The following is a 24603-nucleotide window of genomic DNA, read 5'->3' as shown; positions in this document are numbered from 1 at the left end:
CGTTGATTAGTGGTGATGAACAGCAAAGGCCTGTTAACAAAGCAACAATAGGAATACGGCGCGCGTCTGCTTGGCAAGGCTACATCCTTGGGTACACGCGCCGTATTTCCTATTGTTGCTTCGTTAACAGGCCTTTGCTGTTCATCACCACTAATCAATGATCCCAAAAGTTGTAGATCCGGCTGCACAAAAAATGTATTGGAGATCCACCAGACCCTTTTTTCTCCGCCCCCACACAAAAAGAAAAAAAAGCGGTCTGGGCACGAGACTATAATTCCTCCGTTGAGAAAAGATCATAGAGCGATAAAATAAACGGTTGACCTTTGGTAGTGGTGAACGCCCTCTCCTTTCGCAGTAAACAGATGAAAAGCTGAGCACTTTCTATTCACGTGATTGAGTTCAGTAAACCCTGAGCGAGAACAGCGTCCGTGAAACACACTACAAGCACCCAGTAAAACGATTACGTAGTTAGACGCACATAAGTAATTGTTTCTTGGTGCTTAAAATCTTCAATTTAAACGCACTTCAAAATACATTATATTTATGATCTTTACCAGCTGACCAGTTGGGCACTGGAGGGCGAGCACGGTCTGCGATGGTTAAAACTCTTTATGATTGTTGTTTGCAATGTGTTGCGAACAACTTAAGGGCACTGAATCGTCCAGGAAGTTATCTAACGCGTACACAAAAGGAGGACCTGCTAGAACGGATGTGCTGGCACGAGCTATTTACTATAGAAAATCTACGAGCCATTTCTTACAACCTGTTGTCAGACGAGTTAAACAGAATCCACATGTCTTATTCTGAGCAAGTAAACGACGAGTTACTAAAACTGTTGTCTTCATGTAAATGTTCTCCTAAATGGCTGACCATTCACAAGTGCAAGGCAGTCACAAGTGAGTTAGTATGTAACAATTATTGTTTATGATACGCTCGTCTACATTTGCCCTTATGACACAGGTAAAGGGTTAGTTCATATTACTGGGATGCTTAGCCAAGTGGAGACTCTACAGTTGAGGAAACTGCCTGGGTTGATTGATTCTGTCACGGTTTGTTTCAATGTTGGAGAGTTGCTAACTCATCTTGATCTGCGTGAGTGCGAAGCAGTGACAGATGTTGGATTAATGGCCTTGCTAAAACGATGTCCGAACATCAGCATTCTCAATGTAGCGTATTTGTCACAGCTTACCAACAAAAGTCTGCAAACAGCAGCTTCATGTCTTGGAAAAAATCTGGTTAGCAATGTCATGTGTGTTTAGGCTGTATCTTTAATTGCTCTTGTATTGTATGGGCCTGACCATTCTATTGATAGTGAAGCACTAGAAGGATTTCAATCATCAGTGTACTATTGCTCTAGCATAAACTTAGGAAATGGCATGGAAGTAGCAAAGAAAATTGCCAACTATGAGTATGGCTTTCTCCATGATTCCACGTACAACCAAATGCTACACTTTAGTGGTCAAACCTTCTTGTGCTAACCTCTATATGCTATTATATAGCCTGAGGTAGAAATTTTTTGGTGACTTCAAGATTGGGGGTAGCAGTGAAAATTTAATATTTAGACCTCCATATAGTCTAATACATTTTGGGATTGTTTGCGAATCCGCGAAATATTTAAATGAGGTAACATTGCTCAGCCTTGAAAGATTTTCCCCTTAGGCTATATATATGATATCATTTTCAAACTATAATACCCACACACAACAGGTGTTATGTTCCTAGTGTGTTTATTTTCTAACTTAAGATTATATCTGAACATGTTGTCTTAATACCACTCCAAGTCATACCTTGGTTTCCTAGGTAACAAAAGTATGTAGGCAGGTGGATGATCAGGACTTCGGGACACTCGTAATTTTGCACCAATTATTCCTAGAACTCGCAGAATATTCTTAATTCTTTCTGCCACTAGCATTTTCAAAATTATTCTGTCATAATAGATGCATGCCTACCAATGTCTCACCATTGCATCATAACACAGCATAATGCGTAGGTAAATGGTTTGTAGATGACATTAGGGTGACCCCCTGAACCATATTAGAGCACATATACTTTCACAATCTCCCGACTGGTAATCTAAAATCACCATCTACAGTGATCTGAAGTGGCATCTTGTTTAACCTAAGAGTTTATATGCCAGGAGTGAGAGTTTACAAATTTGAAGCTAAGGAAGAAAAAAATTAATGGATGCTAGCTTCTTCTGAAGTAGGAAAAAAGTTGGTGGCAAATCCTTCTATGAATAGGAGAATATCATACTCATACATAAGTATGTATTCCAGTGAGACTACACTACTATTGGAAAGGTATTTTGTAGTATGAATGTGATTTCCACAGTTGGAGTTGGATGCTGCCAAAGTGTACCATATTACTAATGTTGCAACTGAGGCGATTGCTGACAACTGTCCCAACTTAACAATGTAAGTTAACATTACATTTTGTAGATAACAAATGTTCTTAATTTCAGGGCTAATTTTGATGACTGTTTAAAACTTGATGGATTAGGTATTTGCAAAGTAAGTAAGATATAAAATTAGTCTGTGTGTTGGTACAGTACGTGGTTTATTTTTTAGATGGCTCGACAGTGTAATTTAAAGGTGTTACAGATATCATATTGCTTCGGCATCAAATCTCAAGCTCTTGGACAAATACTGCAATCAGATCGACTGCAGGAGAATCTGGTGGAATTAGTATTATTTCGTTTAATATTTGATCCTAGTGTTGCAACGCATCTTGAAATGTTTAGCTCTTTATCAGAGTTGTCATTGTGTGGAATGATATATCGCACCAGTGTGGTGGCTATGAATGTAAGTGTGTATTTCTCACAGCTTATATTAATGTAGAATGTGGATAGATATTTACAGCGATTGGACATCAACTGAGCAAGGTAGATCTCTCAAATTGTACCCAATTAACCGACGACGTATGGGATGTGCTGGTCAAATGCTGCACCAGCTTGGAAACTTTGTGTATGAAGGCTATTCGTGATTTATCATCGCCCAAACTTGCAGCTTTGTTTACGGACAAGAAAAGAGCCAGTCTCTTCAGGTGCATTGACTTCTCAGTCTGCAAAAATGTAATTTGGTAATTAAGTATATTTTGAATTATGTATTAGTGTTTAGCATATTTATAATTTTGTGATGACTGAGTATATTTCTAATTATGTATTGTATTTATAATTACTTTGTCTATTTACAATTCTTTTGTTAGCTTCCCATTGAAGTGATAGATGCTATTGTTACTAACTGTCACAATCTAGAAACTTTGATGTTGGCTTATTGTAAGGAAGTGGATGATACCGTGGTACTCTCCATAGCTAAGCATTGTCCAAAATTGAAGAGGCTTAGTCTCAGGCGCTGTAAAGTGACAGACTCAAGTGTCTGTGAAGTAGCCATCCACTGTCATGATTTATTGCTACTGGAGTTGGCTCGTATCCACAAGTTAACCGACAAATGTGTGATTGCTTTGGCAGGAAATTGTCCTTACCTGGAGGAACTGTATATATCTGGCTGTACTATGATTACATCTGCCGCAACAAGATACTTGCAAGTGAGTCAAGTAGAAACAATATAGTGGAAGGAACTATACATAATTTAAGCTCCATATTTTATGTGGTATTAGCACATCATGAAGAGGTTCAGGCCAGTTTTTAGTACACATTTCCATGCATGTCTTTAATGCTCTTTATACCTACCCTGTTTTCTCTTCCTTTAGGATTGTAGTGTTAGGAAAATATTCATCCTCCATAGTGCCGCCAATTTGCCACCCAATGCTATAATGGCCAAGGATCTTGACACTGGAGAATACACATGTATGGATAATTCTAATTATACCACCTTTGTATAGGTATTGTTTTACATATTTCTGTATATAATAATTATTCCCAATTCTGTAAATACAATGCAAATATTCCAAATAAAAATATATGATTTACATGGTCATGTCAATCTTATGGTGTTGGTGGTGCTTCATTAAACAGTGTCTTCATATCCAGTTCCACAAAAGGTCTATATAGCAATGGAAGGTAATAAAAATGTTGTATACGTGGTACTAGTTATGTACCTGTCGTAAGCCATGTCTGGTCCGGTCTCCTTGTCAGCTCGAGCATTGGACACATACATTAGCTCATTCTGCAGATCATACACAGCAATATGGAGATCACCTGACTGGACTACTGGTAGGATATCATGGATGGTGACATCAGGTGTGAGTTGTCCATGATAGTTGTCCAGCTGTTTTGCCAGTACTGAACTATAGCCAGGACACAACCAGTCCATCCCTAAATGATGCATGGAAAAGGTTGTTGTACAGTAGGAATTTTGGTAGGGGTCAGCATTTGTTGTGTTAATGGTGATAGCACCTATTGAAGGGCTAAATTTTGGGTTCCCCACCAAAATGTCCAGCACTTTCATACCCCAGTATACTATTCCAGGTATTCTTGGGTGCCAGTCAGCTGTTGGCTGTAAGTTCTCTGGTGTGAAGTAGTTTGCCACAGATGCAGAATATTCAACTCCACGGAAGCTATCCATCTACACAGTACCATCATTACATGTAATATATTTTAACAACTTGCCCACTTTCCCATCACCCACACCAAGAATGAGGTTACACGTACGATGAGCATTAGTCATTCTCGTCATTGAGTCAGTAAGTGTGTTATCAAATTGTAGAATATCCCTTAGTAGGTACTGAGAACACACATGTATAGATGTATTGCAATGTACCATCAACTACTTACAGTAAATGGTACACCAAATCGTGACTCATGACCAAACGTGTCATCAGGAAATGATACACCAATCTCACTAATTGCCATCTGAACTGAAGACATGCCTAAAGAAAAGGATTAGGTTGACACTAGTAACTTGGAATAGTGACCACTCACCAGTGATTGATCCGATCCAGCCAGTCCAGCCAACATTTGCAAATGTATGACCATTACCCTTGTTGGGGTGGTAGATAGTGACTTGCGGGTAGTTCTTAAATGGACCTACACACAATTAATTGATCACACACACACAAAAGCAAAGCCTTCAGCTGCTGCTATGCGGTCACGCTACCCAGTGGCCAACACTGGGGCAATACTCAGGTGCTATGAGTCAGTGCAGGAATGCCCTCCTGGGGCAGGACTACTAACCTGCAGGAGGCTGTACCATGTCTCACAGGTGAAGGTATGGGCACCCAAAGTCCTACCTGGACCTTCAACTGCTATAATTATGAGACATGGGCTAGTGCCTAACATGGACAGTTGAGCATTTGCTTCCCCAGTTGACACCAGCCACCAACTCCTCATTTTAACACACACACATGTGTACAGTCGCACACACAAACGTTGCCTTACCGTCTATATCCCAGTCCAGAGCTCTGAGTTGTAGTGTCCCACCTGCAGCTGTAGCAGTCTTGTTAGCACCAAACATGGAACACTGTCCCTTACTATTACAGTTACAACAAAATCTATACATACGTTTAGCTCAATTGTCACAGACACATTCACGTAAGTTCCCCAAGCATATGAATCCTTTTAATTTTCTATAGAAATATTTATATTAATTTGTACCATTTCAGTTTAATTTCATACTATTTCTTCCAGTCCTGTGGCTTCTGCCATGCCCTTTATTTCTTCATTGAAGTAATCACCAGAATATTTTGCTGTTATTGCAATCTCAATGTCCAGTGCTGCATCAAGCCTAGCAGTGAATTTTATACTGTTTAAATTAAGCAATTAACAAACAAACGGTTTAAGTAATGGTAATACAGGAAAGTTGTCAGAATGAACAGAACTGAACTATGAGCTTCTTATTTTTTTCCATCCATTACTAGTCTATCTCAAATATGCCAAATTATTTTTTGGTCTGTAACTTCTATCATGAATTGACCAAGATTCACTCTGCAAAATTTTTTCCCCAATTTAAAATATTAAAAGAACTTACCCCATGTCTTACCCCCTAGTGCTGGTTCGTTTTGCAGCAATAAATGTGTTTCGCACGGCTGCTAGAGGCTTTACTGTGTGTGTGGGTGCATGCGTACATGTTAGTGTAATGTGTGTACATGTAACGTGCGTGCACGCACATGCAATGCCTCTGTATACATATGTATGTATGCACATAGAAATATACATGGGTGCAATACAAATATACTCTCTGTGTGGCATTGTTGTTTTATGTGTCCTGTTAGCTATCATGTGTGCCTAGACATTATCCCTTTGCATTGGTATTGTTAAGTGTTGAACTGTCAAGTGTTAATATTGTTTGTCTTATTTTAGAATTTCTGGACATCACTAGTTAGCAGATAGACTGATCGAGTGTCAATATGAGTTATCTGATAAGTTATCATTCTTTCTGTGTAATCGAAAGCCACAACATAATATTGGGGAGCACTACCTGATACCCAAACCTGATAAACCATTTTCACCACCAGCCCAGAGTGCCAATGATGCTCTTATCAAACTAAAAGAGGTGTGTATGTGTGTATGCTTGTGTGGGCAATGTTGCTATGTGTATCTGTGTATAGTAGTGTTTTATTGTACGGTGGTAGGATTTTATGGACAATCAGGAAATGTTAATTCACATGCAAGGTGACACCTTAGTGTGCTAAATTAAAGATTAATAGTTGACCAATTTAGCAATTTGTTGAGTAGTTTGTCTGTCAACTGAACTACTTAAGCTACAAGAAGTGAATTTGATAATAGTGTCCGTATTCTATTATGTGAAACTTTTTGGAACCAAAATTGTCTTACACGGTGAACCTCTAGTACAGTGAGCCCAGGGACCCAGACTCCATTTACCAGCTACATTTGTGTGGAGACTTAGTAATGTGAAAATTTACTTCAAATACTACATGATACTGGTGAAAGAGAGGGATCTAACAAACTAGCCTAGACTAAGCGTTTGGTGTTTATGTACATAGTGTTCACTTTGCTATTTGTATTATCCAATGAAAAAGGGAGAAAACATGTCTGATTGTGCGAGAGTTGTTTTGTTTAATTTTCTTGGATTTGTGTTTAAACAAATATCGTGGTCTTAAGCATTGACTGTAAACATATACCTGTTACGCGGTAGGATTCGGCTTCAAGCGGTGGATCAACGCTAGCTGGCACTTCACTCGTGTTATCACTTATTAAGACTCTAATACGCATGCGCAAAATACCATGCTATAACACTCCCCCCCCTACAAAGCTCCCCCCACATGCATGCAACATATCACACATACACACATAAATACAAAAAGGAGGTAGCTACTAAAATACTGAGGGAATGCAAGGTAAAGCCTACAATAAACAAGTTACCAAATAGTTCAAAAGTTCAAGCACGGTGTGATCAAACGGCCCGAGACAAGGCATCGGCAATAACATTGTCTCTACCTTTAATATGCTCAATGTCTAAGCTATACTCCTGCAAGGCCAAGCTCCAGCGAACCAAACATTGGTTGTGATTCTTCATCTTGTTAATAAACACCAATGGATTATGGTCAGTGAAAACTTTAACAGGAGTAACAGTTGACCCAACATAAACTTCAAAATGTTGTAGAGACAGCAAAAGTGCAAGAGTTTCCTTTTCACTTGTTGAATAATTCCTTTGGTGGCAGTTCAACTTCTTCGAATAATAGCACACAGGATGGTCCACTCCAGAAGGGTCTTCTTGAAGCAGCACAGCTCCAATACCAACATCGCTGGCGTCCACAAACAATTTAAACTGCTTCTGAAAGTCAGGTGCCTTTAGAACAGGACCAGAAAGTAGTATTAACCTAATCTTCTCAAAAGCACTTCTACACTCAGGAGACCAATGGAACTTCTTGCCCTTCTTCAGCAATGCAGTGAGTGGCTCAGCAATAGTAGAGAAGTTGTGGCAAAGCTTCCGGTAATAACCAGCCATCCCTAGAAATCGTGTCAGCTGGCGCTGGTCAGTAGAAACTGGAAATTTAGCAATAGCTTCCACCTTGGCAGTAACTGGAGTTATCCAGCCTTGTCCTACAACATGTCCAAGGAACTCTACACGAGCACGACAAAACTCTGTCTTCACTAGATTCACAGTCAGTTTGGCCTCTCTCAAACGGCACAAAAACTCACGAAGTTGCTTTACATGATGGTCCCAATCATTACTATACACAATAATGTCGTCAATGTAGGCCTGGCAACCTTCCAAACCACCAATAACACGATTAATCATGCGCTGGAAAGTGGCAGGAGCATTCTTCATTCCAAATGGCATGACTGTGTACTGATATAAACCATCAGGAGTAACAAATGTAGATATCTCTCTTGCTCTCTCAGTAAGTGGCATCTACCAATAACCCTTCAGTAGGTCAAACTTGGTGATATAACGGGAGTGACCAACAGAGTCAATACAGTCTTCCACTCTAGGTAATGGAAAGGAGTCTGACTTGGTTACTGTATTTACCTTCCTAAAATCGGTACAGAACCGATAGCTGCCATCTGCTTTCGGGACCAGCACACATGAGGAACTCCATTCACTCTGGCTTCGTTCTACAATACCACGTTTTAGCATATACTGCACTTCCTTCCTCAAGGCTGCTAGTTTACTTGGGTGGAGTCTGTAAGGGTGTTGTTTAATAGGAGGGTGGAGGGTGTCTATCTTCAGGTAGGTCTTGATATCAGTTGGGAGACAGTTCTTGAATTCCTCCATTAGCACTAATTGCCTCAGTTTACCAAATTCCTTCTGAACTTCCTTGGATACACACCAACGGTCAAATAATGTCTCCTTAGATCGTGCAAACTCAACATAAGTCTGGGAGTCATTCTTCCTGCTGTTCCTAAACTTCTGTCTGTAGGCCTCCGGTACTAATTCATAGGCTCTGAGGACAGCACTCTTCACAGTGTCATATTCTGAACTTTGATCCACTGATAAGGCTGAATAAGCTTCACGTGCTTTACCAAGCAGAGCACTTTGGAGCAGGAGTGTCCATACTTCTCTGGGCCAAGACAGGCTTGAAGCCACCTTCTCAAAGTGTAAGAAGTATTTATCCACTTCTGTTTCTTGAAAGGGAGGCACAAAACGAACATGCTTACTCACGTCAAAATCACTACGACGGGGGGTGGGGCTTGCTGTGGCAGTAGCTGCCGCTAACTCTAACTCCTTTATCTTTAATTGTATCGTCAAGTCACGCTCTTTTAGCTCCATTTTCTTCAGCTTTAGTTGGCTCTCGCGTTCCTTTTCCTTATCTTTCAGTTCGAGTTTCTTCAGCTCTACCACATTAGCACTAGTTAGCGAATCTTCATCGTCGGAAACGATTTCTTCTTCCACTAAATGCTCTACAAGCAGTCTTCGAATATCGCTCTTCTTCATAGTACTAGTAATTTCCAGCTTATAATGTTGAGCAAGAGCGGATAAGTCTGCTTTCTTCAGTGGTACTAAGGTTGACAATTTAGGAGAGTCCACAAAAGATTCGACGCTAAACGACATGATAACTCGTAGATACAACAAGGTAATAGTAGTGAAAATACGAAACAGTTTCGTCAACCAGCAATTCTAGTAATGTAATAATACAATTCCAAAAGTTGCCCACCGCCGCTGGTAACAATCCGATCCCTAACAAACGAGAACACAGAAAGAAACAACGCCAAATAACAAAATTCACACCTGTTCGGGCACCATTCAACCCGGTGCCAAGGAATTCAAGTTTGGGGTTAGAAGTGTGAAGTGGTACTAAGTGGCGTAAACTGGCCACGACAATTGGCGATAATTCAACAGCAAATACAACTTCTGTACTCCAAGATCTTCAAAAGATCAAGCTTCTGGTTCTCCCGGACAAGCCCCCAAGTTGTTACGCCGTAGGATTCGGCTTCAAGCAGTGGATCAACGCTAGCTGGCACTTCATTCGTGTTATCACTTATTAAGACTCTAATACGCATGCGCAAAATACCATGCTATAACATACCTCATACTGAAAACTTCAAGTAGTTAGCATGTATGGTGTATTAACCAGTTTACAGTGACTTGGCTTTAATGCACTCGCTTTTCATTTTCATATTGTCCAATCTGTACATTGCTGCACAGAATTTTTATTGGCCATTATTTTTTGGTGGTCCAGATATCTAATGGACAACCACTTCACTCTCCATTCAGTGACCAATTCAAAGTCAACAATTTGGGGCTTACTTCATGTCTAATGGCTTACAAGGTGTACTCAGAGGCCATATGACGTGTGCGCTATTGTTAGGACTATAAATTTCATGGATGGGTAAAGCCAAATTGTTAAAGGAATATACATTACAGCATAACCTAATGCATTTTACATTGATTTTAAGGATGGCCAGTTTGTTACTGTAAATTGAAGCCCATTAAATCCACTAGTTAAACGTGTATACTCATACTTTTGTGTGTACATGTAAAAGCAGGTAGGAATGTATGTACTAGTTTTTCTCCTCCTTTTAGTTGAGTAATAAACTGTTTGAGGAACTGGTTGCTGATATTTATGATGAAGTGGATCGTAGAGAAACAGATTCCTGTAAGAGATTTTTCCATTAAGCACCTTAATATTACTTGTATATCTGCTGCACTTTATATAATCTAAAGAAGTTGTGTGAGTATGCAAAGTTCAATTGACTATTTCTAAGTAAATTCTTTGCTGACTGCTCTGTATTTGAAAAATACATGGCTAATCATTTCCATGTAGCTATGCTTTATCATTTTTTAAATGTTGTTTTAGTAATTTCCTTTTCTGTCATTTAAATTTCATTTGTTGAACTTTAGGTGCACAGTCTGCTATTGTGTAACAATACAGTTGTGCCATTGAGTTGACTGGGTGTTGATGTATTTTTTGTCTATTGTTATAGTGTGGCTGACTACACAGCAACAACAAAGTTCTGTAGCATTTCTTCCTGTTAATCCATTACTAACACCGTTGAGAAATCAGGGCAGACAGAAACTTGCCACTTTAGATGCATCAGACTTTCGGCAGTTGTTAATTGATCTACTGAGTGATACTAAGAGATGGCAAACATTAAGTGCATCTAATGCTGGTATGTTCAGTGTGTGTATTGTGCATGCATGCACATGTGACATGTGCACACAAGTTGGTACTAGCAAGCCCATGTGATAGTATCAAGCTTTTCAAAAATTATATGTTAATGACCTCTATCCGAAATGACGTCACAAACATAAAATGGCCACCAATAGTAGGGGGACTTTAATATTTTCGAGTACAGATGCCTATGGAGAAAAAATTTAATCGGTCATATTTCAGACGAGAAAAGAGATACGGAGCTACAGCCAACAAGTATGGTTATAAGACATTAGAATGAATCATTTATGCATCTTTTGGAAGCTTTTTGATCGTAAATTTCGACTATAGTGTAAGTTCATCCTTACATTATTTATAACCATACCTGATAGTTAGAGCTCCGTATCTTCTATCTCGGCAGAAATATGATCGATCAAAAAATTTTCTCCATAGGCGCCTGTACTCGAAAATATTAAAGTCCCCCTACTATTGGCGGCCGTTTTATTCCATGATGTCATTTCGGATAGAGGTCATAGTTGTTGGAGGATCCAGTCCATCTTCCTTGTTGAATCTCCCATTGTTGTTACTGAACTTATTTATATACCACAGCACATGACAAGTGATTGTGGGATTTAGTTTATACATCGTTAAACATGTTCATTTCTTTTGTCAGTGCTAAATTCTTATTAGTTAGTTTTGACTTGACATGAATTTCATCAGTAGTTGCCTTGCTAAGATAGGCTATAGTGTCAATGTACACATTAGTGTGTTTAAAGTAATGTAATTTTTTTTGTGTACCCGTAATTTCCCTTCGTTACATGGAACAATTTTACAAAGCTGGCACTCCACATATCAAGTTAGCCCAAATCATTCCTACTACAATAACATAAGCACTGCCTACGTTTGTGTGTATGTGCAAAGAATTATAGCACTCAGGGGTGTCTCAGGACTATTACAGCACTTGGCTTCACCTCATGTTGTATTAGTCTCTTGACATACACTGTTGTGGTGAGTCACTTTGTTGTAACTCTTCTCTAATTTCATTTTATGTACATAAATAGAAGTTCAACATTACCTTCATGACCAAAAGTTGAGTTGGTTGGACGTACAGTATCTACAGGTAGGTAACCAACCGTCTTAAGGAAAAGTTGTGTTTTAGCAAAAATTTTAGTGGTACAAAGCCTTATGCTAAAGCTATATAGTGCAAGACCATCATAACTTTCCAAAAACGTAACGTGTTATATAATTTGGTTGACCGCTACATAAATAAACAAAGTGTTGTAATTTTCATAGTATTGGTCCTATTACTACGCAATTAGCATCACTTTACTCGTGATGTAATAAGGATTAAAATGATACCTAGGGATTTACCCTACAATGAAAGTATGAAGACCAAAACAATGTTGATGAGTACTACACAGATGGATCTTGTAAAATTGTGTACAGTGAAGATAATGGACAAGTGGTATATGAAACAGTTGATCTCAATAGGACGCAGTGGCTACCCTGTTCTAAAAGAGCTAGGAAATTCGTTCCTCTTGAGACAGATCCGGTCACCAGTAAAGCTAAATGGAGGCCTTCATTGAAAGTAGTTAACTCCAGTGAGCATTCAGTGATGGGTTATGCTGATGATGTTGCGTTGGTTTCTGATAACTTTGATATACATGTTAGTGTTCTTCAAACAGTTGACCGTAGAGCATGTGACCTGGATCTATCTTTCAAACCTGTGAAGTGTATATCGTACCTATTCGACGGCTCTAAGTGTTTGCAGAAAGGAATAGTTCTATCTAAAGGTGTTACAAGGTCAATTACTGAAGGCGGCACAAAGTTTTTGGGAAAGCTCATTGGTGTATCATTAAGTGCTACAAAGAGATCTGCTAATAAACGTATGGTAGGCCGGATAACAGAATTACTATCAGCTACTGACACCCTGCGCATACGTGGAGAATACAAACTTTGGATTTATCGAAACTACATTTTATCACTGTTGCGTTTCCACCTTAGTGTGGATGCAGTTACACCTACTGCCATATCGAAGATGGAGTCTATGGCTACTCGCTACTTGAAAAGATGGCTACATCTACCAAGAAGTGCAACACGTGTAGTCCTTTATTACCCGGGGATATGCTGTCCAAGTGTATCTAATGTTACAAGGGCGGCCAAGATTAGCTTGTTGTCATGTATCAGTGCTTCCTCAGACCCTAAGCTCCAAGAGCTAGGTGTGCATCTACATTTAGGGCAAGAATTTCTGCAATTTCAGGATTGTGATTATTCCATCCTATCTACAGCCAGGAAGCAACTCTCTTCATTACCTACTGCAAGATCATTGTATGTGACAGCTAAGACTCAGCTACTTAGCGAGGTTAAATCTACCTCTGAGGATCACCTTCAAACACTTTCTGTTCAGTGCAAGTTTGCAGACTCTGCCGAGCTTGAGACCTCTTGTCGAACTTGGAACCGATTGCTATCCAGTATGCATCCTGGTCAGCTGTCGTTTCTTTTGCGGGCGGCTTCGGACACTCTGCCAACTGCCATGAATTTGCGAAGGTGGAATATACAATGTCATGCAAAATGTGTACTTTGTGATTCCTCACGTCCGACTACTGCTCATGTCTTGGGGGGTTGCCCGGTTGCGTTATCTCAGGAAAGGTACACTTATCGACATAATTTAGTCATTCAGTCTTTGGTCGACAGTTTCATCAGGGTTTACATTGACTTGCCCTATATCCGGGTTTATGCTGACCTTCCTAACTTGCGAGCCAGTGAGTCACCCCCATCTACACTTCCACCTAATGTGATTGTGACCCCCTTTAGACCAGACATTGTTATCCATAATACCGTCACTTCTAGTATACTTTTATTTGAACTGACATGTCCATTGGACAGTGCCCACCATCTTGAGCAGGCTAGATCCCGCAAACAAAATAAGGCTGAATACCACCAAATTCTATCAGAGCTAGATCGGTTAAATGTTACCAACTTTTATGAGGCTCTTGAGATCAGCGTTTTAGGTCACTTCCAGCAATTTTCAGTCACTAACACTTACAATGTACTACATTTTATTGATAAGGACATCAATATCACAAGGTCACTGGTTCGACGGATGCTGGATGATGCCTCGAAGGTTTGTATGACTGCATCCCAGAGGATTTTTATGGCAAGGGATTGCCGAGAGTGGTTGTGATAATGTACTTGTAATTTAATATTTTTGTTTTGTTTTGTAATTGTTGTTTTTGTTTGTAATTGTAATTACTTTTCTCTCTTGCCATGCCCACGTTGGTATCACTTGATCACCAGCCTTGTGGTCGCATGTGACCGAGGGTTACTGAATTTGTAAATGTATATACATGTCTCATTTATCATGATGGTTTCAACAACATGCTGTGAAAATACATTTCTGTTTATAAGCACGCAAATCCCCTACACACCTTTAGAAAATCATCCATAAGTCATCGCCAGTTGATCCTATTCATCCCAAATCACTGTTGGCTGATTCGCCATTCAATGGCGAGAAAGGCCATATACAGCTCACGTGACTGAAATGTTAATTAACATGGCGGACGAAACGTGGAATGTAGCGTTGCGATAAAACCAGTCGCCATTCTTTATCGCTCTAACAAGTAAGCCTCTGTTGTTACAGTGTGTATTTAGCCTTCCCTTAGTAGCCCAATGAATAAGCTTTCTTTTAATGTCTGGTATTAGGCTAATGGAGTTAGACAGGCCAAGTTACCTGGCCATATACTTAAGCCCGTTTGAATAAACATGCATTCATCAAATATTTTTGTGTGGCTTAAAGGTTAAGGCCGGTTCCTCTGTGTTTTAAAAGCTATAATTCCTGAACAAATTCGTTTTTTAAAAATCTGTCTTACAAATTTTTTGCATATGCAGCATTGTATGTGTGTACCAAATTTCATGAGTATTGCTGGCTGTCTCACTGAGAAAAGTTGTCCTGTGTGTTATGCTTCAATTCACAATAGCATCAAAATAAATGAAGATATCAAAAATCTGTCTTACAAAAAGTTGGAGCTATAACTGTTCTCCTATCCCACTAAGATTTAGCTTTGTGGTGTACAGCTACAGGGAGAAAAGTTGAAATATGTAAAATGTTGAATCTGCTTGGTTATTACATCATTGTGCGAATAATTCACATTGGTATGGCTTCAACTTCCTGTTGTGTAACCACAATGGTTACATGCTCCACCTGTCCAAATTTCAATGACATAGACCAAACCCACAAAAAGTTATGACATTGCAAACTCAGAATACATGTTTTGAAAACTTATGATGTCTTGCACTATATAGCACTATATAGCACTATACAGCAATAAAAAAAGAAACACTCAGTCTAATGGCTGTTCACAAAATGGTTCTAAAAGTGCTTCTTGAGATGGTTTGATGTAGTAGTAGAATACAAAAGCTATATAGTGGAAGAAAATGTATCTTAACTACTTGTTTGGATGTGCTTAAACTGCTCTATTAGAGTATGTCATCTTTAGCAACCTAAACTGATTAGCTCTACTTATGTGCATCAGTATTGGATTGATACCATGCAGCTGTGAATAGAAATACACACGTGTTAAAAAAGGAACAGATTTTCGTACATGTGATATTACTCACTGGTATTGAAATGATTCTCAGCTATTTTGTCAGTACAGAAAGTTTTATATGCGATAGAATTGTGCGAATTGAAACAGTCAGTGTAGGCTTGCAAAAAGCATCTCAGTATTTATTTTGGTGGTGTAAAACTCGTATATTGATATATTGTATATAGCATAAAACATTTTAAATTGGAAAAGTAAACAATACAGCTGATCCCCTCCCCTCTTCCGTTTGTCAGAAATATAGCAATTGCTCAGCTAGAGCCTTTGTAAGTATACAGGCTCTGCCTTTACCAGGTACTTTAATCATAATAGAGTATTGGGAGTATAGGTATTTTGAATTGTAACTCTGCATGTAAAATAACTGGTTTAAAACAGTTCACTTTTGCTTGAGTTTGGATAACTTGAGGGTCTACTACTGTAATAGTGACTGCTGTGTTAGGGAGTTTAGGGACTATAGCCACATACAGTACATGATGGTAATTGTTGAACACTGATAGATTAACAAATGATTTTACTTCCTTATACTGTGTTTTTCATGAGTTCTATCTCACAGTAACAACTATCTATGCATAGTGTTCATATAATATAGAAATCTTTATGTATTGTTAAATATGTGAATTCTTGGATTTCTTGGTTGACATATTGACTGGTTATTATCACATCTTCTCCTCAGGTGATGAGACTGGTACTAAGGTACCCAGTTATGATACAGAGATGTCACAACATAATTATGATGAGGTGGCTATAGATAAGGTGGCAACATTGTCCCCTCCTGCAGCTGTTCCTCCTCCTGACACTGATGTGTGTGTGTGTGTGTGTGTGCGTGCGTGTGTGTGTGTGTGTGTGTGTGTGTGTGTATCAGTGATGTGCAATACATACATATCAAATGTGTGAGACTACTACAGTGGATTATTCCTTGACAAAACATTACAGAATACTTTCTTTTGTCGGTTGGAACATTGTTAGCATTGCTGCATAGCCTTTGTAGGCAGCCTGGACACAATTTGCACTTTGAGCAATGTTCAAATACATGTGCAATCAAAACAGTCTTGTGTTTAGCCAGTGCACCATCTGAGAGGTGATTCACTTGCCACGTCTGTGTGCTGCATGGGCATGAGAGCATCATCACAAGAAATTACTTGTGCATGAGTAGTCCTAAAAGCCTTGGTACGATTAGCTGGCTAAAGTTATGATGACCATACTGCGTTTACCAATATTTTTTTTGCCAAGTTTATTAATCACACAGTAATTCGTCAAAGTTTTTTTTGTCAAAATTTCCCATCTCCGTTTTTGTTATCACATAATTACTGTTACTTATACATTGGTACAACAGTTACAACTCGCTACAACTAGTTCACACATAGAAGATAGAGTATAATTGTCTTTCCCAGTCACTAATTCTCCTATTGACCATGTTTCCTGTTCAACTGGTACTACAATAGTCTCAGTACATTTCATGGACATGTTATTGTTCCTGCAACTGTGTGTTGTTGTGTACATATGGTCCTAATGGTACCTCCCTGAACTGGTAAATAGAAATTGGTGGAATGATCGGTTGAGAATAGTCTGCAACTTGTACTGGACTACTTTTTTCTGTCATCAATGACGAAGCATTAACAATCAAAAGATTTATAAGTACATATAATTGCTACGGTAGAACAATAATTGACATGTAAAGATGTGTACACACAATTTATAAAGTGTCATACACAATTTTCAGACCTCAGACCTCTATGGTAGTACCTGTTATCTTAACAAGAGATGATTACTTGCACACTTCAATTCATCTACACATAGGCACCAACTGATACAGTCCAGTAATGTAATGATGATAAATACTCACTCAAAATTATGATAGAGTGAAATAATAAGTTATATTAAGTATTACTAAAATGGTTAAATGGAAACCAAAATGGTTAGAGGGAAATCATGCCGGATAGAGTGAAATGGTTAAAATGGAGACCAAAATGGTTAAAATGGAGGAAACCATGCCTGGTTAACATTAGTCTCGTGCCCAGACCCCACCCACTGTGTTGAGTAGGGTCTGGTGACTTACATTATGTTTTTGGGCCCGCCGCCATATTGTTTACGTATTTGTATCCATAGCTATAGTCGGCCCTTTTCCTAGTTCCACCCTATGAAATCACGTTGTACCTGAATCAAGGCGTCCGATTGGTCAGAAAAAGAAAAATGGCGTAGGGCCCAAAGCTCCTGCAAATGTCACCAGACCCTATTCAACGCAGTGAGTGGGGTCTGGGCACGAGACTAGGTTAACATAAGCCATGAAGGGGAATAATGAGGGTAATACCGGACTTTCCATTTTACTTCGTATAATTATGAATTACCTTATTGGTTTGAATTGTGCAAAGTACAGGAGTAAACTATATAGTAAGGCACTTTTTTTGGTACACTTTTTTGCTTGCTGCCTGGTTGGCCAGTACTAGGATGTATGTGCATCCTTGTGCACTCAGTGTGATGCACCTGGAGCAATGTGATTAAAGTTTCTTGCTCAAGGGAACACAAGCACAGAAGCTTGCCTTAACCGGGAATTGAACCTGGAACCTTTCAATTACCAGGCCGATGCTCTAGCCACTTCCCTATTTTACCTTCCTTAGAATACATAGAGAAGTTGCATTTTTTACCCTTCACATGTGCAAGGAGTAAAGTTATCAAGTTGTGTCTGTTGTCATCTGCACAAAAATTCCCTGTTTCCAAAACCTACGCAACTAACACACTCATAAATTTTATAATGAATACCTTTCCCAGAAATATAAAGTTTTGCTATCTTAAAGTAGTCTCAGAATCCTCAGTGTTTTCTACAAACAATATAGGGTTTATTGTTCTACCATAAATGACTAAACTTCAGCAACATTAAATAATTGTGAATCAGTATCACATAAATGTGCCAACAGTTGTGGATCTGAGAAGAGACCCAAAGCCTTCGCTTAGGCTTCTTGGACGACATGGAACTTAACTTGAAACAGTAGAAGCTTATATACAGCCATTGGAAAAGAAGTTCAATGTTGATATCCCTGAAAGGCCATTAGTACCGTCAGCCATATCCAACTAGAAGAGCAGGTACCATTCCACAGAGTTGTCATCACTGTTAAGCTAGTATTTCAGTAACTAAAGAGGTTCAACATTTTATTCAATACAAAACCATTAAGTTCACATGCACACTTCCAACCTCAAACAATCAATACTCACACACTTTACCTGTTAATTGATTTTCAGAGTAGCAAGCAAAATATGTAACAATAAGAAATAAGTGACTTGCACAAAAGTTTCTACTACACATTTATATTGTATGTAGTGATGCCATACAATTACAAGTGAGTGTCCCCACTAATTTATATGAACATGTGGAAAGGAAATAGTGTAATCTTCTCATCCGTTAATACATACAGTTTGGGTAATTGAAGCCACACCAATCACAGTTAACAGGGTTCTGTTGCTGCCCGTTTCTTATTCTTCCTCTTGTCAGTCATACTGTTTGTGTGGCTGCTATACCTACCCCCACAGCTGGTATATGTTTGCCAACCAGAGTATGTGCATACTACTTGTTAGTGTTATGTGTTTGCATATTTGATGTAGCATTTTTTGTTAACAGTTACCATACCAAGAGCCGATACCCTCACCAGTACTTGGTTCAGAGGAAGGATACACCACTCTACTTGAGAAATACCAGGAGAGAGGAAGAGAGATAAAAGCTTTGAGAAAAATCAACAACCAACTAGAAGTGGAGCTCAAACAAGCCAAAGCTGAAGTAAACACCAAATATGGCAATGTGTTACTATGTATAGAACATACTGTGTCTAATTGTAGTTAGAAACACTTAGAGCTGGTAAGAGAGTACCAAAAGTTAGTGACTCTGGATATGCGTAAGTTGAACCATTCATCTTCTAACTAGACTTAATTTTACCACTGTTTGTAGTGCCATTACTGACAAGGACACGGCAGATTATGCAGAAGTCAATACATTAGAGGAAAGATCACCAACACCAGTAAATCACCAAATATATAACCTTTTTATTCCCTGTTACTATTTTTAGCAACAAGATGAGGTGCGTATAACTTCAGAACACTGTAGCAGTCCTTCTGATAATGAAAGTTTACCAACTAGTCCCATAAAACGAAACAGTCTACTGAGTCCTACATCAGAAACTACTGCTATTCATCTTCCTTATGCTCGTGTTGACCTAGCAAAGAAAGCATACGAGAGACAGAAGAAAGAAGAGCTAGAAAGGAGATGGAGACTAAACAGTAGTATGTTGATATGATGAATTAAGTTAAACTACACATGATTGTTTCCAGTCCCCACTACGAGAACTTAAAAAAGATTTTTGAACTTGCAGATTTTAAATCTTGGATTTGCTAACATGATGTGACTGGAGGTGGATGTTTTTTAGTAGACCATTGCTACTCATTAAGTAGTCATGAAATTAAAAAAACTTAGACAAAAAGGGTCCCAATCGAAAAAGAAATGCAACACTTTCAAGGATCGAACCTGAGACTTCCTACATTAGGCTACAGTCCTACCACTATGTTACACCACTACTAGCTACTCATCTTTCTTAATTTGTACCGTATAAATGTGAACCAATAAGAATGTACATGTACACCCCCTTGTATATTAGCTAGCTACACCTGGTAAAACCTCAAAACTGAATCCAACCCTAACGCTGGCTTTAAGTTTGCCTGTTAAGCATAATGATGTCTTTCAATGTCAAGTTTTTGGTGAGTTCAAGGGTAGGCCTGGCTTCCGCATCTTCCAACTCTAGCTCTTGAACTCACTAAAAGCTTTCCTTCATACAACTAGTGTGTTTGGTTTTAGAGTTATGATGGATGAATGCCGTACAATATTAAAAAAAAAACAAAAACATCTCTATGGTAATGGAATACCACTCCATGTTTTGCATGCCTTTTATGGATATTGAGAAACTAACTGCTTATTTAGTATTTTATTAGCTTTCTTTTTGTGATTAGCGGATGAACCAAACAAGGAGGAACTTAACGCATGTGTGAAAAAGATCACTACAAATATATATGCTTTGTTGGAAGCTTCCAAGGGTCAAGACAAGTAAGTTATTTAGGTGATAATTATGATACATGTGTCGTCAATAATTTACAAGTGTTATCATGATGCAATTTTGTTAATTTATAGTTCCAGTGACTTGCATGAAATTGTTCGATCAAATTGTGTGTACTGTTTTACAAACTACCAGCCTATGATCATGTCCTTAATCACAAGTGACCTATAGGGCGGGGCACCAGTACCAATCTATTACAATACCTGAATGTATGAAATACTAGCATAACTCCTGTGCCGTACAGTGCTAGAAGTTTGTCCATTACTTGTGCTTCAACAAAGACAATTGCAGATTACTATCCTAAATTGACCTCGTAAGAAATTAGAATATTTCCTGTTGCTTATTAAATGTCTTTTCACAGAGCAAATTTTTCTCAGTGTCGTGACTTGGATGGTACAGGGATATATGAAGTTAGTGTATACTTGGTCACATGTGTTTGCATGTATGTGAACAGGTACAGCCATGAAAAATATTAAAAGGGGAGACCCTTAGTTGCGGACATAACAGATTGGTGATGATAGCACTGCTAGTAGTGACATGCCTTGTTTAATAATGACATCATACAGGCTGGAATTGGTGGCAGAAAAGGGGAGGGTACTAGGGGCTGAATCCCTTCTCAGAATGAGATCTGGCCAAATTATATTCTAGGAGTAGAGTGAAGAAAGTGTCCAGGGAAACATATTGTTGAAGGTCATTTGTTAAATGGAGTTATGTTCAGCTATTCTAATAAAGCATGTACATTCTCTAGTATAATTTAACCCATTTTTGGTATTCTGATAATTGACCATTTAGTTAATCAATACATTACAGCATTCTATCAACCAGGATAGACCCACTAACCTCTCGGTCTACAGCTTGTGTATTTTACTACCATGTCAATACCGTGCCAAGTGTTACGTATGCACTGCCTTTAAATGTTGTAAAAGACTCTTTGTCCTAAGCTACTAAACTTTGTTTTTTGTCAGGTTCATGAATATTATCAGTGAAAATTTTTACCATGCACATCTACAAGTCTGATGTACTTTAGTATAGCCAACTTGAGATACATTGAGGACCTCTGAAAAGTATACTGCATGTATTATTTTGCATGCATCAACAGTATTGTCTGATGTTAGTTGCAGCACTAGTTGTCATACAGATTTCTCAACATTGTATATACTGATTTCACTACAGATGGCTCAAAAGTGCAGTCTGAAAGTGTTAAAGGTTTCTGATTTAAAGCTTCAATCTCTACTGTGCTTAGATAAACTGCAACATAATCTGATAGAATTAGAGATCAACTCAGTATGTAGCAGTATTGATCGTAGTACTCTGTTACATGTGGGAAAATTTAAAGTTATTTCAGAGCTGACATTGTATTCAGTGACATTGCTAAATGATGACATAGTTGCTAAGGTACCTGCCTATATATGTACACGTACATGTTGATGTAATGTTCATGTATATTGACTAGATCTTTAGTTCTATTGGACATCAACTCACGAAATTGCACCTCTTAAATTGTCCGGAACTAAAAGATATATCAGAATCATTAGTGAAGTACTGTACCAGTCTGCAAGATCTGCTAATAACAGGAGATTGTTTATCTATCCAACTTACTTCCTTGTTCACTGACAAATGGAAAGCTAGTTTGTTTAAAGCTATCCAGCTCTACAATGACACAGTATGATTAATGCTATTATATTCAACAGGGTGTATTGCTTAATTTGCATGTTAGGTGCCCATTGAGGTGGTAGAAGCTGTTGCTGCAAGTTGTCACAATTTAGAGCGTCTGTATTGTGAAATTGAGATCAATGATGTGAGTTGCAAGGCACTGTTCTAAATAGAAGGTGTTTCATCTTAGTAATTTGACAGATGCCAATGTTTGTGAGATAGCCACACATTGTCACAAACTGACACTTTTTGTGCTGTCGCTCTGATGGTTCATCAGCATTAACTGGCAAAAGTGTGATAGCGTTGGCTGGAAATTGTCCCAACCTCGAGAAGCTTGTTCTAACAAAACATCACAAGATTACAGCTGTTGCTATCAAGTATCTTAAAGTAGGTTACAAATAGAGTTACATGGTTGATATTTGTGAGGGAAAACAATCCAAATCGCACATTAGAAGTTTCAAGATAAATGGTTTTAAAGAATTCAAGTCAGCATAACTTGCCAAGGATAGCAAGCATGCATATGAAATTTATACAAAGGATGCATCAATCTGTTATCTTTCAGACCAATTCCAGTACTTATAGCTGCTTGTAGAGTTTCCTGCCAAATAAGAGAAAATCTGAGCAGTTAGACAAGCGAAGTAGTATCACGACTGCTCACAAAGGGGTGGAGGGTGGTGGGGTAGGCAAGAGATAGACTTCAAAATGGAGGCAGACCACGATTTGGAGTCCAGACACGAGATTACAGGGCTGCGCTGGCTCCTTAGTGGCTGATATGTAGCAAAATCAACAGAAAAAAGTGTGGCCAACATTATCAGGCCATCCACCAGTAAACCACTGATTCTTACCAAGCCAGGCCTTTCACAAGGCCTTTTGAGATCTCTACACCACCCAGAAAAGAAGTCTGTTAAAACAAGCCTCGAGTAGTTTGAGTGTCAAAACCAGTAGTATGATAGTGTGGCTATCATGGTGGTGTTAGTTTGATTTTGCCTGATGTGAAATGTGGATCGGTTTTGTAAAATCTGGTCACATTTATCAATATCTCTTCATATTGTTTACTACATTCATGTAAGAAATGATTATTTTAAAATATTTTAAATTATTATTGTTTACTACGTTTATGCATGTAAGAAACTAGTAATGAACAAAGCACATCACTGTGAATTGCTATGCTCCTAACAACTAAGTTTCGTACATTATTGTGTAAAGGTTTTGTCAATTATCATGAAACATTATTTTCTGTGATTAATGAAGTCCGCACATTTTGTATGGGAGTTTTATAGTTTACATTGGGTATTTTTCCTCCTACAATAAATTGGATTACCAAATATTCATAATTTCAATGCACATGTTTGTTGGTCAGTCCATCAGAGTTCGTACCCCTTGAATAATTCTGTGTTGAAAAATTACATGGAGCACATGTCAAGCTACAACCGTAGTAGCTATGTATATACTGTGTGTCTGATCTTACAGTGGAACCTCTCATAGCAACTCCAAATTAAGGACACACAGAAAAAACATACATAATAAGGACAAAGTTTCTGGTCCCAACAAATCTGACTACACACATTTTTTTTTAACGTCTGAAATGGGAAACCTTATTATTGCAGCAAAAATTAATGTGATATAAAATTCTAAGTCATAAAGTGTTGTGAGGTTCCAGTATAGTTAAGCATTCAATTCACTGATCAGTGGGTGCCTCCAAACGGTGATCAGGTATTGTTTTTTTTCCGATGACTGTCAAGTATCTTATATTGCAATCTATTGAAAGATTTCCGATTGTTGTGTAATGCACTTTAATACATATATTTTATATTTCTGTTTAGAATTCTACTGTAAGAAGAACCTGGGTGTTTACTTCAGTTCATATTTGTGGTGATCAGGAACTATAGTGTACAAGTAAAGTTGAATTATTTTTTCTGTGGTAAATGAGTTATACAAGTGTTCAACAAAGTACACATTATAAAAATTCCTGTGTTAAATCATTCTTATAACTGTAGGAATTCATTCGTCAAAGCATGTACAATGGATAGGAATACCTGGGGAATTTAGTTCCTCTGGAATAAAACATTTTGCAGAGATTCATATAATACTTGTACTGAAAGACCCATATACTTAACTAGAAGACGAGAATACATGTATTAGTTGTTTATTTCAAGGCTTATTTATATTTCAAGGGTTATTTATATACAGGATGCAACCTTTTAATGAATTGGATGCAAGCCGACAAAGCTGTACATGCATATTAGGGGTTCCATGCATAGTTGTGTCATACAGTAAAACCTCAGTTATCCAAACTTTCAGTTACG

At 38.3% G+C, this 24603-nt stretch overlaps 4 protein-coding genes across 12 annotated transcripts; 2 read left to right on the top strand and 2 right to left on the bottom strand.

Moving 5' to 3' along the window:
• Nucleotides 1-268: 268 nt before the first annotated feature.
• On the top strand, nt 269-6387 carry LOC136268730 (F-box/LRR-repeat protein 20-like). 4 transcript variants are annotated; one of them, XM_066064180.1, is made up of 9 exons: nt 269-896; nt 961-1235; nt 2332-2414; nt 2462-2510; nt 2568-2801; nt 2849-3070; nt 3205-3420; nt 3467-3543; nt 3709-3845. In XM_066064180.1, exons 1-8 carry the CDS (start codon nt 596-598, stop codon nt 3512-3514), a joined length of 1428 nt encoding a protein of 475 aa, XP_065920252.1. In that variant the 5' UTR covers nt 269-595; the 3' UTR covers nt 3515-3543; nt 3709-3845. The 4 variants fall into 4 exon arrangements, with proteins under 4 accessions (XP_065920252.1, XP_065920253.1, XP_065920251.1 ...); XM_066064179.1 differs by adding an exon at nt 6257-6387 and having other exon boundaries at nt 271-896; nt 3205-3543; nt 3709-3805; XM_066064178.1 differs by having other exon boundaries at nt 272-896; nt 3205-3543; nt 3709-3943.
• LOC136268736 (protein dcd1B-like) lies at nt 3882-14507 on the bottom strand. 6 transcript variants are annotated; one of them, XM_066064192.1, is made up of 9 exons: nt 14382-14507; nt 5573-5681; nt 5336-5523; nt 4880-4984; nt 4733-4827; nt 4572-4682; nt 4409-4523; nt 4057-4354; nt 3882-4001 (listed from the first exon to the last, which is right to left on the bottom strand). In XM_066064192.1, the coding sequence occupies exons 3-9, from the start codon at nt 5454-5456 to the stop codon at nt 3944-3946; spliced, it is 903 nt and encodes a 300-aa protein (XP_065920264.1). In that variant the 5' UTR covers nt 5457-5523; nt 5573-5681; nt 14382-14507; the 3' UTR covers nt 3882-3943. The 6 variants fall into 6 exon arrangements, with proteins under 6 accessions (XP_065920264.1, XP_065920265.1, XP_065920267.1 ...); XM_066064193.1 differs by having other exon boundaries at nt 4057-4273; XM_066064195.1 differs by having other exon boundaries at nt 4057-4523; nt 5336-5383; nt 5459-5523.
• Nucleotides 6276-24342, top strand: LOC136268733 (uncharacterized). The gene is made up of 14 exons (XM_066064187.1): nt 6276-6449; nt 10386-10458; nt 10787-10972; nt 16228-16355; nt 19165-19320; nt 19380-19435; nt 19489-19558; nt 19607-19820; nt 20541-20634; nt 21006-21054; nt 21818-22039; nt 22098-22307; nt 22362-22442; nt 24121-24342. The coding sequence occupies exons 4-14, from the start codon at nt 16269-16271 to the stop codon at nt 24184-24186; spliced, it is 1305 nt and encodes a 434-aa protein (XP_065920259.1). The 5' UTR covers nt 6276-6449; nt 10386-10458; nt 10787-10972; nt 16228-16268; the 3' UTR covers nt 24187-24342.
• On the bottom strand, nt 8272-12208 carry LOC136268734 (uncharacterized). Its single transcript, XM_066064188.1, has one exon. It carries the CDS (start codon nt 9411-9413, stop codon nt 8274-8276), a length of 1140 nt encoding a protein of 379 aa, XP_065920260.1. The 5' UTR covers nt 9414-12208; the 3' UTR covers nt 8272-8273.
• Nucleotides 24343-24603: the final 261 nt, after the last annotated feature.

Source organism: Dysidea avara, chromosome 10 (assembly GCF_963678975.1).
Source record: "Dysidea avara chromosome 10, odDysAvar1.4, whole genome shotgun sequence".
NCBI lineage: Eukaryota > Metazoa > Porifera > Demospongiae > Dictyoceratida > Dysideidae > Dysidea > Dysidea avara.
The sequence above is the reverse complement of the archived record's forward strand: the minus strand, read 5'-3'. Positions and strand labels throughout refer to the sequence as shown.